Genomic DNA, 10907 nt, shown 5'->3' with positions numbered 1-10907 from the left:
TGTAAAAAATATTCAGGCCCCCCCCCCAAAAAAATGTGACTGCAGGAAGCCAGAAAGATTTCATTTTCCAGAATAAATAAATAAATAAAAAGATTTCATTTTCCGAGGCTCAGTGCATGTGCCATCTCCTCCACAGACTTTCCTGGCTCTGCCTTTCCAACCAGGTAAAACTGATTTCTCCCCTTTTGTGAGAGTGGGATCCTCCCTTACCCTGACACGCAGAACCACCCCAGGCATACTTCTAATGGAAGACTTCTGACGGTTGATTGCATTATTTTTCTTTGTTTACCCCACCTCGATTTGCCAAAAAAAAAAAGAACATCCAATTAAATCTGAATATCAGATCAAAAACAACAAAAATGTTATTCTTTTTAAATTGAGGTAATGTTTGTTTGTATAATTGTTTGTATTCTGAACAAAAATATTTTAATTATGTCCCAGTTATTACATGAGACATACTTACTAAAAAGAAGGATTGTTATCTGAAATTCAAATTAAATTGTCTGTCCTGTGTTTTTATTAGCTCAATCTGACATCCTGCCCCACCCCCAAGGTAGTTAGTGGTAGGTAGTGCCCAGTCACTGTTAAGAGAGTAGTGATTTCTCTGGCTGCAGGGTTGAAAATGACTGGAAGAAGTTGAGACTGGAGACAAAGACAACGGTTGGGAGGATGAGCAATAAATCATTCCAGAAATCATGAAGGCTTCAAGAGGATAGCAGGAAATAGAGAAAGGGGTGGTCCTGCAAGCTCCAAGTGTTTGAGGATAAATGGATGAAATAAGTGACCGAGCTCAAGGCGTCTAGGATGCTGCCCGCATTTCTAGCTTGTGTCACAGGATGCAGGTTGGTGCCATTTACTCGGGAGGAAACACTGAAGGTGTGGAAACTGGAGAGCAGGGAATCTACTTGATTCCGAGAGTAGAGAGTGGGTCTGAAGGAGAAAATAAATGTATCCAGGGCAGATATGTTAAGTTTGGGTTTTGAAGCATATACAGATCGAAGTGATAGAAGTACAGATTTGGAGCTTAGGAGAAAGGTCTAGGCCAGACATAAAATGTGTATGTCATCAGCATGGCGGTGGTACCTTGGAAGGAGATAATGTTGCTCTGGTTGAAGGTAGAACTGGAAGAGAAGACAGCCTGTAGCTGAGCCCCAGAGATGCTTAAGAAGCAAAGAGAGGAAAAGGAACACAAAAGTAGCCTGAGAATGAGCAGCTGGAGGGGTGGAAGAAACACCAAGACAGCGTGGGATCCAATCAAGGGCTGGGCAGGTTTCCAAGGAGGCTTGACAACGTTGAGGACTTCTGGGAGCTCAGCGGATTAAAGGTTGAGAAGTAGCCTTTTTTTTTTTTTTTTTTTAAAGAGGCATGTATTTTTATTTATTTATTTGTTTGTTTGTTTGTACATGCACTGGGTACAGTCAGAAGCGCGGGAGGGTGAGAGAATTCACCAGAGCCAGAGCGGGGAGCAGAGCAGGCAGAAGGACCAAAGTACACTGCTGAGGGGAGCAGCGGGCGGCAGGAGAGGTCTGCGCGCCATGTGGGACCCTCCTCCGGATGGCCGGGGAGCAGCCGGGGATCGAACCGGCGCCGCAGAGGCCGCGGGCAGTTTCGCAACCCAGCGCTCAACCGCTGCGCCACCGGGGAGGCCCGAGAAGTAGCCTTTGACTTAGTAACGAGGAGGCCACTAGTGACCTCAGCAAGAACTCTCTTAGTGAAGCAGAGATGCATGTATTGGCGACTGCAGTGTCTATGTTTTTAATGATGTTATATATTTGCGCAAATGTAAATGCAGAGGGCAAAGGTTGAAGAACGGGAGGCATGTGAACAATGGAGGCAGGGAACCCTCCTGATTCGGAACCCTGAGTGCAGATGGAGGAGTCAGCTAGTCATGGGGGACATTACTAATAGTGTGGAGAACAGAGCATCATACTTGAAGCCATGGCTCCTCGAGCATCTCTGAATGAGCTTCAGGAAGACTGTGGACTCCCTTAAGCTGTTTACCAGATTTATATTTCAGTGGATTTTGTAGGATATTCTTTGGGGTGTGGGGAGAGGATCCTTGGCTTTTATCAGATTCTCTTGAGGACTCTAAAGCTCCAAAACAGAACAGCTTCTGTGAAGGAGATCTCACATGGCCTGAGATCTTTGATCTAGAACTTTGATCTCTTGGCTTCCTCTCCTTTTCAAGATGAGCACTCCGTTGGTCAGCCAGTCCACACACACTGTGCTGCAGGGTGCCCAGCCGGGGAGATCAGAAGCCCTGGACTAGAGATGAGGAAGGCGAGCACATGGAACCCTGCACTGTGATTGCTGGCTGAAGCAAATTGAGAGGAAAGTATTGGGAATTCACTGAGCCATCTTCAAAGCTACCTGAGTTTTTTCTATCTTGTAAGATGTAATACCCTTTTGGAGGAGACCAGCCCTTAGTTCTGAGACCACTCAGTACAGTTTAGCAAATTGATGATTACAGTAAAAATGGACGGACCAGAGCCACCTGTGGCCCCAGGAGCTCCAGTGCTCTGCCCAGTGGGGTCACAGCATTTACCTCTGCAGAACAGTAGGCAGAGAAGCGAAGCTGTGCACCTTGTTTCCTTTGGGGGGAAATAGCTTTATTATTGTTATTTTTAAAATAGGAATTTGGGTTGTCTTAAACGGCAACCTGAAGCCAATTCCTATAGGAAGCTGTTTCTCTTGGAGAAGTGGCTGTGAGATGAGGTTGGGTGCAGTCTCTCCAGAATGCAGCCTTGAGTTGGGGGTGCAGGCTCCTCCCTCCAGTACTGGCAATTTGGGGAGTGTTGAGAGCCAGCACTTTAGCTCAGGCTCCTATCTGGTCCTCTCGCTGTGAGCACTGTCAGGGATGACTTCCACCCATCTCCTTTAAGTGGTCCTGAGAGCAGAGGTATTTACGGGGAGGCTGGACTTGGAGGATTTGGGAACTTGGCCAAGCTTCCAGTTCTTCTTCTTCTTTTTAAGATTTATTTTATTTATTTATGCATACAAGAGCTGGGGTACAGGCCAGAGGTGTGTGGGGGGTGAGAGGATTCACCAGAGACAGAGTAGGGAACAGAACAGGCAGACTGACTGAAATACACTGCTGAGGGGAGCAGTGGGCAAGACAGGAGAGGTCTGCTGCGCCTTGTGGGTCAGCTCCCTGGCCGGGGATCAAACTTGTGCTGTGTAGTGGCATGTGGTGGCTGCTGATGGCTTCATAGTGCTGACACTAATCCCTTGCGCCACCAGGATACCCCAGGCTTCCAGTTCTTTCCAGCAGGAGGCTTCTCGGCCCCAGTGACTGAACCTCTACCCTCAACCATGGCCAGGGCCTAGGCCTTCATGTAGTGTGTACAAACTGTATGACATTGGTGCTGTTTTCTTTAGAGAGAGGGAGGGAGAGAAGTTGGAGACTAAAGATCCTGAGTTGGTTTGGGGCCAGAAAGAGGGCCTAAGGGGGTGCTTGAGATCAGCACAAGAGCACCAAAGTTTTGGGAGCACCTAGAACTCCTTCTTGACTGAGAATGAGCACAGCTTTCCGAAAACTCTTGTCAACTTCACCCTCTAGCCTGGGCCAAGGACGATCTTTGCCAAAGCAGGTAGACACATGGACAATCTAGAAGGAATTTCGATGAGATGCCCAAGGGATCCTACCCTGAACCTGCCTTGTTCTTGTGCACCCCTGGCTAGGGCTTCTGCCCCTGTGCTCACAAATGCCAAGTCCAGTTGCCCAGCACTCTCTCCTCAGCTCCAGGCCATGGTGTCCCACTGCCTCCTGACAGCCCCTCTCAGTGTACTACGGTTCCTCAGACTCCGTCTCCTCTCCAAATATACCTTTTTCCAAAGAAGAAAATCATACAAAACAAATCCATAGGGCTGAGGAGACAGTTTCCCAGGACATGTAGAAGGCTCAGGAGGGTTGCAGTGACTCTTTGGAGATGACTCAGGGACAGTCCTAACCTCTCCTCCCTGCCAGAAGAAAGTACCTCTTAGATTCTTGTCACTTTTTCATACTATTTGCCAAATTGAATTTAAATATTTATGTAATGATTTATTTATTGTGTATCTCATGGTTTAAGCTTAAGGGCAGGGGTTGTGTCCCTTTCACTCTATCTCTGGTGTCTCCACAATCTCTGACATGTAATAGATGCTTAATAAATGTGTGTTGAATGAATACATGAGTATCTTTGTTTATCACCAAAGATGCAGATCCCTCTGGGGACCCTCAGTCCATTCCTGCCATCTTATTCCCATGATGTTCTGTGCTTCATCCCCCAGGTCAGCCTCCCACTGCACCATCTTCCCCATCCTCAGCCTTCTCAAATGTTCTCTTGGCCTGGATGGCTTCGTGGAATATGGGGGCCGAGGTCCACATGCTGGACCCTTCAGTACAGGCAGAACAGGCAGTATATGCACCTGTCGGGGGTCCTGGAGAGCAGGTCACTGATTAGTGACATTGGGATGGGGCAATGTGTGGCTCTCCATGCCTTTACCAACAACGCCAGGCCCCAGGGATGCCTGAAGTCACAAGGGTAGGTAGACTTTCTCCACTGGTCACCCAGGGCCCCAGTGCTGGTGACTGTACAGGAGACTGAGACCTGGTCTGCAAGGACTGGTGGGTGTACCTTTGCCCCCCACTCCATCTGTGTTCCACACCCCTGAGCTGCTGGATGGGGTCAAGCAGTTGGAGATCCAGAACAGGCCCTTGACTGCTGAGTCACCTGAGGCTGTGAGCGGCATTGTCAGGGCAGGATCCCCCTGCAGCTTCTTCTACCCTTCTAGCCCCCGCTGCTCAGGAAAGAAGCTGACAAGCCACAGAAGTAAATAAATAACTTAGAAATAATAAATAGGGGTCCAGCTTCCAGGAGGGAGTACAAGGTGCGCTCCAGCACAAGGCACTTCGGCAGGGTAAATGCAATGTCTCCTCCAAATTCTGTCCCCCCAGGGTCTGGGCTGACGCTGAGACTTCAGAGCTGCCGGGTTGTCTCGGAGGCCTGGGTCCGCGACCTGGTCTGTGCCAGAACCTGGGAGAAGTGCATCCTATGGTCTCCACCGCCGAGGGCGCGAGTCTGTAGGCCTGGGACTCGCAGGGCGAGGGCCAGGGCGGCCGCCGGCTGGTGCTTCCCTCCATCTCTCCAGAGCTGGTGTCCGTCACTCACCGGGCGGCCGGGGCCTCCATCTCTGGCTGAGGCCCCAGGCGCATTCCTGGCGGGCAGCACCGCGGGTAGGGTCCAGTCTGCAGGGCCTCGGGGAGCGCTCTCAGCCCAGGCAGCCGCAGGCGGTGGCGGAGAGGCGGTCCACAGTCCTCCAGGTGCTGTTGACGTCCATGAAGGAGACCGCCTCGTAGCGCGTGGGGCGGCAGCAGGGCTGGCTGACCGGCCGGGCGCCGGGGGGCAGCGGCAGGACCCCGGCGTCCAGCAGGCGGGCCAGGCTGAGGTCGTGCGAGGTGCGCGCGCGGCGGCAGGAGCCGCTGCAGAAGCGGAAGCGCACCAGCTCCTCGGAGCGGTGGCCCAGGCCGAGCGCGCTCACCGGCACCAGCTGAGCGTGCAGGCTGCAGCCCCGCGCCCCCGTCCCCGCGGTCCGAGCGCGGCTCCCCGCGCCGGCGCGGCCCCCCCGGCCCCCCGCGCGCGCCGCGCGGCCCCCACGGGGCGAGGCGGGAGAGGGCGCGGGCGGCGGGGGCGCGGGTCGCGGAGGCTGGGGCGCCGGGCGCCGGGCTCTTCCGCCGCACGGACGGGCGGCGCGGCCCCCTGGAAGGAGACGGCGTCACAGAGGGGGCCGGGGCCAGGCCCGGCTTCCCCTTCGCCGGGTCACTTACCGGGCAGGTGGCCGGCGGGGGGCGCCCGGGTGGGCGCGGGGCCTTCGCGGGTGGCCGGGCTGCGGGGCGCGGGGCCCAGGGAGGCCTCAGCGATGCTGCTCAGCAGGGCCAGAGCGACCAGGGTGGGCCACAGCGCGGGCTGCGGGGAGGCGGAGGGAGCCTCAGGGAGGAAGAGGGCGCCGGTGGGCTCAGGGTGCGGGAGATCAGAGAGAGGATGGGCTTCCAGCTGGGCGGGGGCAGCTCAGGAGGGCTGAGGCGGAGGGCTGGCAGCTCAGGAAGGGCTGAGGCGGGAGGGCTGGGAGCTCAGGAAGGCTGAGGCGGGAGGGCTGGGAGCTCAGGAGGGCTGAGGCAGGAGGGCTGGCAGCTCAGGAGGGCTGGGAGCTCAGGAGGGCTGGGAGCTCAGGAAGGCTGAGGCGGGAGGGCTGGGAGCTCAGGAGGGCTGAGGCGGGAGGGCTGGGAGCTCAGGAAGGGCTGAGGCGGGAGGGCTGGCAGCTCAGGAAGGGCTGAGGCGGGAGGGCTGGCAGCTCAGGAAGGGCTGAGGCGGGAGGGCTGGGAGCTCAGGAAGGGCTGAGGCGGGAGGGCTGGGAGCTCAGGAAGGCTGAGGCGGGAGGGCTGGGAGCTCAGGAGGGCTGAGGCAGGAGGGCTGGCAGCTCAGGAGGGCTGAGGCGGGAGGGCTGGCAGCTCAGGAGGGCTGGGAGCTCAGGAGGGCTGGGAGCTCAGGAGGGCTGAGGCGGGAGGGCTGGGAGCTCAGGAGGGCTGAGGCGGGAGGGCTGGGAGCTCAGGAAGGCTGAGGCGGAGGGCTGGGAGCTCAGGAAGGGCTGAGGCGGGAGGGCTGGGAGCTCAGGAAGGGCTGAGGCGGGAGGGCTGGGAGCTCAGGAAGGGCTGAGGAGGGAGGGCTGGGAGCTCAGGAAGGGCTGAGGCGGGAGGGCTGGGAGCTCAGGAAGGCTGAGGCAGGAGGCTCAGACCTGATGGACCTGATTTTGCAGCCTCAGTAAGTGGAGGGGAGAGATCCCCTGAGGACAATGACCTTCCGCCTGGACAAGGGCTCCGGGTCCGCCCAGACCATTTCCCCCTCCCACTTCCAACCCTGATCAGGCCAAGCGGTCCAAGCCCTCTTTCCTCAATACCAGGTGGGAGACACCGCAAGAACCACTCACCTGCCGCCTATGTCGGCGCCCGTGGGGCAGCACAGAAGGGCCTCCAGGGCCAGGCTCCATCTCTGTCAACACCAGGAGCTCCCATCAAGGGCTGTTGATGTGTTCCCCCACCCTTCTCTCGAGGCCACTTAGAACATTGAGAGATGCGTTGAGCAAATCATCTCTCCAGTGTGGTTCCTCCAGGCGGGAAACAAGTTTTGTGTCTTGGATAGCTACACCCCCGGGAGGAAGCTGTCTCACTGCCTTGCACCTGTTCCCTCTTTCCGTCCTCATGACTCCGGGGAGTAAATGGTATAGCCCCCCTTTCGAGATGAGCAGACCAGGCTGAGGGAAGCTCAGTGACGGTCTATAGTCACAAGGCCAGACCCACACGATCTGGGGCAGGGGGAGGTGCTGGAGGGGTTGTCTCTTTTCCCAGGACCTTCCTGCTCTGTGCTAAAGGGCTGGAGCTGCCAGGACTGGCTGCAGAAGGGGGCAGTTGGACACAGGTGTGGTCTGGGGAAGATTTAGGGTGCTTGCTGGTTGACCTGAGAGTTGTCTGGTGACAGTGAGGCCCAGGTTTCATCCTGCTGCACCCTGTTCTCCAGTGTTCTCTCTAGATGTCTCTCCAGAGCCAGCATTTGGTGGGGGTTGAGAACTTGGGCCCTGGGCCATGGCTTCCTATGGCCGCCAGGGGGCAGCATCCGATAAGTGTGCAGACTCAAAGAGCGGGTGGGCTTTTCCCTACCCTAAGCCAGACTCAGGCCTGTGCATCAACCAGGAGGGTGGGCCTCCACACCAGCCTGGTCTATAGAAGCTGAGCCATCCTGCACTGGTCCAGGCCTGACCCCCTTGTTGCCTGGCATCCTAGCCCTGTGCGTAGAAGTTTTCCCCGTAAACCATCATTCCAGAACCCAGGCAGCCTTTCTGAGCCCCATCAGACTTGGTGATCCCATCTTGGTTGGCACTCCCAAACACCCTCTGGGTCCTTCGATCCCTCCTCCTCCCCCAGCCCTCATGAGCTCTCACTAACTGGCCTGCTCTTGGGTGCCAGCTGTTACCTCTGTCCCACCGAGCAACGCACAGAACGCTTGCATACCAGTAGGCCAGACCTCCTTAGGACAACTTGGTGTGGTCAGCCAAGGCCAGATGTGCCTGATACGCTCAGCTAACTGCGTAGGAGGACCGAGGGGCCAGGCTAGTGACTCTTCTCAAGGATGGAGAGAAGGCTGGACTAGGTAGCCTTAAGGCCCCCTGCACTAGGGGGAGCCCAGGAGCAGGGCCCTCCAGGGCAGCTCAGGCCCCATCTCCCCTCCTGGCAGGCAGTCTAGGCAGCCCCATCTCCCCACCCATGCGCCAGTCCACTACTCACCACAGGGGTCCAGAGCTCTGTCCTAGGCACCTTTCCTGGGACCAGTGCTGGGCTCCCGCGCCACTCAAAAGGTTCATGCCCAGAGCTGTGCACCTGGTGGCACCTCTTTAGCCAAAAGCCTGGCCTTGGCAGCCAGTCTGCACCCTGCAGTGGCAGCAGCAGCCTCACGTTACACTGGGCCAGCAGGGCTCTGCAGTCCGATAAGCAACAAGAGGGACTGAGGGGGCTGGGAGGGGCGGAGAGCTGAGCAGCGGGCCCAGGAGAGGGAGGATGTGATGAAGGAGGGGAGGGGGGGGCCATCCTGTGTACTCCCCGTCGCCCCGGGACTGGGGCGGGGTGGGCAAAAGGGTCCGCTTACCGAGGGTGCGGGGCTCTGGGTCCTGGATGCAGCAAGGACTGGGGCCCGAGGGACCTGCTGCTGGCCGAGCCCGTGGGCCGCGTCTGGGGGCCGGGCCCAACTCCATCCCTCAGCAGCCTCATGCCAGCGCCGTCCGGTGTCAAATTCCAGCCCCCGCGTCACCGGATCCTGGGGTGGGGCCCCGAGCGCCCCCGCCCCGCCCCACCTTTCAGGGCTCACCTGGCTGCTCCACCCGCCAGGATCCCGTACCCCCTGCCTTGGCTAGGTCCCCCAAGGTAGGGTAGGGAGGAGTCACTGGGAAGGAACCCCGGGACACGGAATAGAGAACCGGGGCAGAGAGGCGAGGAAACTAGGCGTTCAGTCTGTAGACACTCCAAGTAGGGAGTTGGGAGGCTGGGCTGAGGGCGGGAGAGGGAGGCTGGGGAGGGAGGGGAAAGGCCAGTCCCTGGCTCGGGCTGCCGGCCCCCCGGGCTCCAGCCGTCTTCAGGGTCGGCCGGCGGCCCTGCAGGGACTGCTCTCTGCTCCGCCACTAGTTTCTCCTCTCGACAGACCCGTCGAACTCAGATCCATCAGGCTCTGCGCTGGGGCTTTCAAGGTCTGAGCCTCCGCTGGCCGTCCGCGCTCCCCTCCGCCAGGCCTAGGGCAGAGACTCCCCTGCAAACACCACCGCTCACCCTGCCCAGCACCCTGAGGGCAGTGCTGGTAGGAGTGGGTGCTGAGAGCTGATGCAGGGGAAGACGGGGAGGGTCACAGAGCAGGAACATTTGCTCTGATCTTGAGGTCAGAGCAGGAGGCTGTATTTCTGATGCCTACTTTCTGGCAGTTGGGCAGGTGGGATGGCGGGTGGGTGGGTGACAGGGATAGAGGGACGGAAAGGTCGGATCCTTGTGTCATACTAGTAAGTCTGTGCTTCATCCCAAAGACACAGGGCCCGCTGAGGCGTTTCAGGCAGGGGGGTGGTGTGATGGTGTGATGGCATGATGGCATTCGGGCACTCACTCTGGCTGCAGTAGCGAGGTGTGGGCAGGACCGGGGTGGCCAGGGGGCTGCTGTGGGGAGGGGTTGTGGGGCATGCATGGGGCTACACGGGCTCTTCCAGGACTACACCTTTGTGAAAACTCAGTAGATGCCTGATTGGGGGGGGGTGAGCAGGTGGGGTGGACGACGGCGTGTCTGGCCCGCGCGCCCCGGTGGAGGGGACGCTTTCTGGGAGCTGGGCCTCTCTGTCGGGGTAGGAGTTCATGAGGTCATTGTTGGGCATGTTGAGTGGGAAGTGCTGTGGCTAATGCTGGTGGAAATGTTCAGGAAGCAATTGACTTGTAGCCTGGAGCTAAGTGGAGAGAGCTGGGCTGGAGATGGCAATTTGGGAATTATCCACCAGTTGACAGTTGGGAGCCGTGGGTGGGGTGAGTGCTCAGGGAACGTGTGTGGACCAGCTAATCCCTGGCTGTGCATCACAGCCACCTGTGGACCTTTTAAAACCACCCACAACCCGGCCCCACCCCAGACCTGAAGCACAATCTAGGGGTGGGCATGTGCAGTTTCTGAATCTGCACAGGTGATTCTGGTAGACAGCCAGGGCTGAGAACCACAGCTTTGGGCAAGCAGGTCCCTGCAGTTGTGTGTGTGTGTGTGTGTGTGTGTGCACATGTGCAGGGAAGTACTGGTGGTGGTGGAAGTTGTCCGCAGGCTTGACAGGGTCCCTGTGGGACAGGAGGCCAAGTAGCAAGCTGCTCTCCACCCTCTGTTGCCCCCACGACCACTGCCTAGTGAGGGTGGCTTCCCTGGCCTCGCAGCCTGTGCCTCTTATGGTCACTGCAGTGGGTGCCATTCCCTGGGCTGCAATGAGGAGCGGGGCACCAGGGCAGTCCTGCTTCAGAATCCCAGCGGAGCCCTTGAGTTACCTGGCCCTCAGTCAAGGCTGCGTTCCCCCCTCAGCTGAGAAGGCTTCCGCCCGAGGACACACTGCAGCAGTCGGGGGCAGGCGGGAAGCCAGTGGTCCTCGCGATGGCCAGGACTGTCCTACTGGCTCCCTAGTGGAGGGCCCAGGGCTGCTAGCACTCTGGGATTGGGACGGTAGGTGGGGCCGGGCAGCCCCACTTTCGGCCCGGTGGAGCTCTGGCAGGAAGCTCACTCTACTGGCTGCAGGTGCATTTGTGTTGGACCCATTCTCCGGCCTGTTGAGGTGCTGGGGAAAAGAGGGCTCAATTCCAGGGCTCTGAGGGGGTGAGTGGC

General features: G+C 57.8%; 1 protein-coding gene across 1 annotated transcript; it reads right to left on the bottom strand.

Moving 5' to 3' along the window:
- Positions 1 to 4047: 4047 nt before the first annotated feature.
- ARTN (artemin) lies at positions 4048 to 6872 on the bottom strand. Its single transcript, XM_054691200.1, has 3 exons — positions 6834 to 6872; positions 5807 to 6032; positions 4048 to 5738 (listed from the first exon to the last, which is right to left on the bottom strand). Exons 1-3 carry the CDS (start codon positions 6870 to 6872, stop codon positions 5251 to 5253), a joined length of 753 nt encoding a protein of 250 aa, XP_054547175.1. The 3' UTR covers positions 4048 to 5250.
- Between the last annotated feature and the right edge of the window lie 4035 nt (positions 6873 to 10907).

This window comes from Talpa occidentalis, unplaced genomic scaffold (assembly GCF_014898055.3).
Source record: "Talpa occidentalis isolate TD23 unplaced genomic scaffold, MPIMG_talOcc4v2.1 talOcc4.9, whole genome shotgun sequence".
NCBI lineage: Eukaryota > Metazoa > Chordata > Mammalia > Eulipotyphla > Talpidae > Talpa > Talpa occidentalis.
This window is presented reverse-complemented; position numbering and strand designations above follow the sequence as displayed.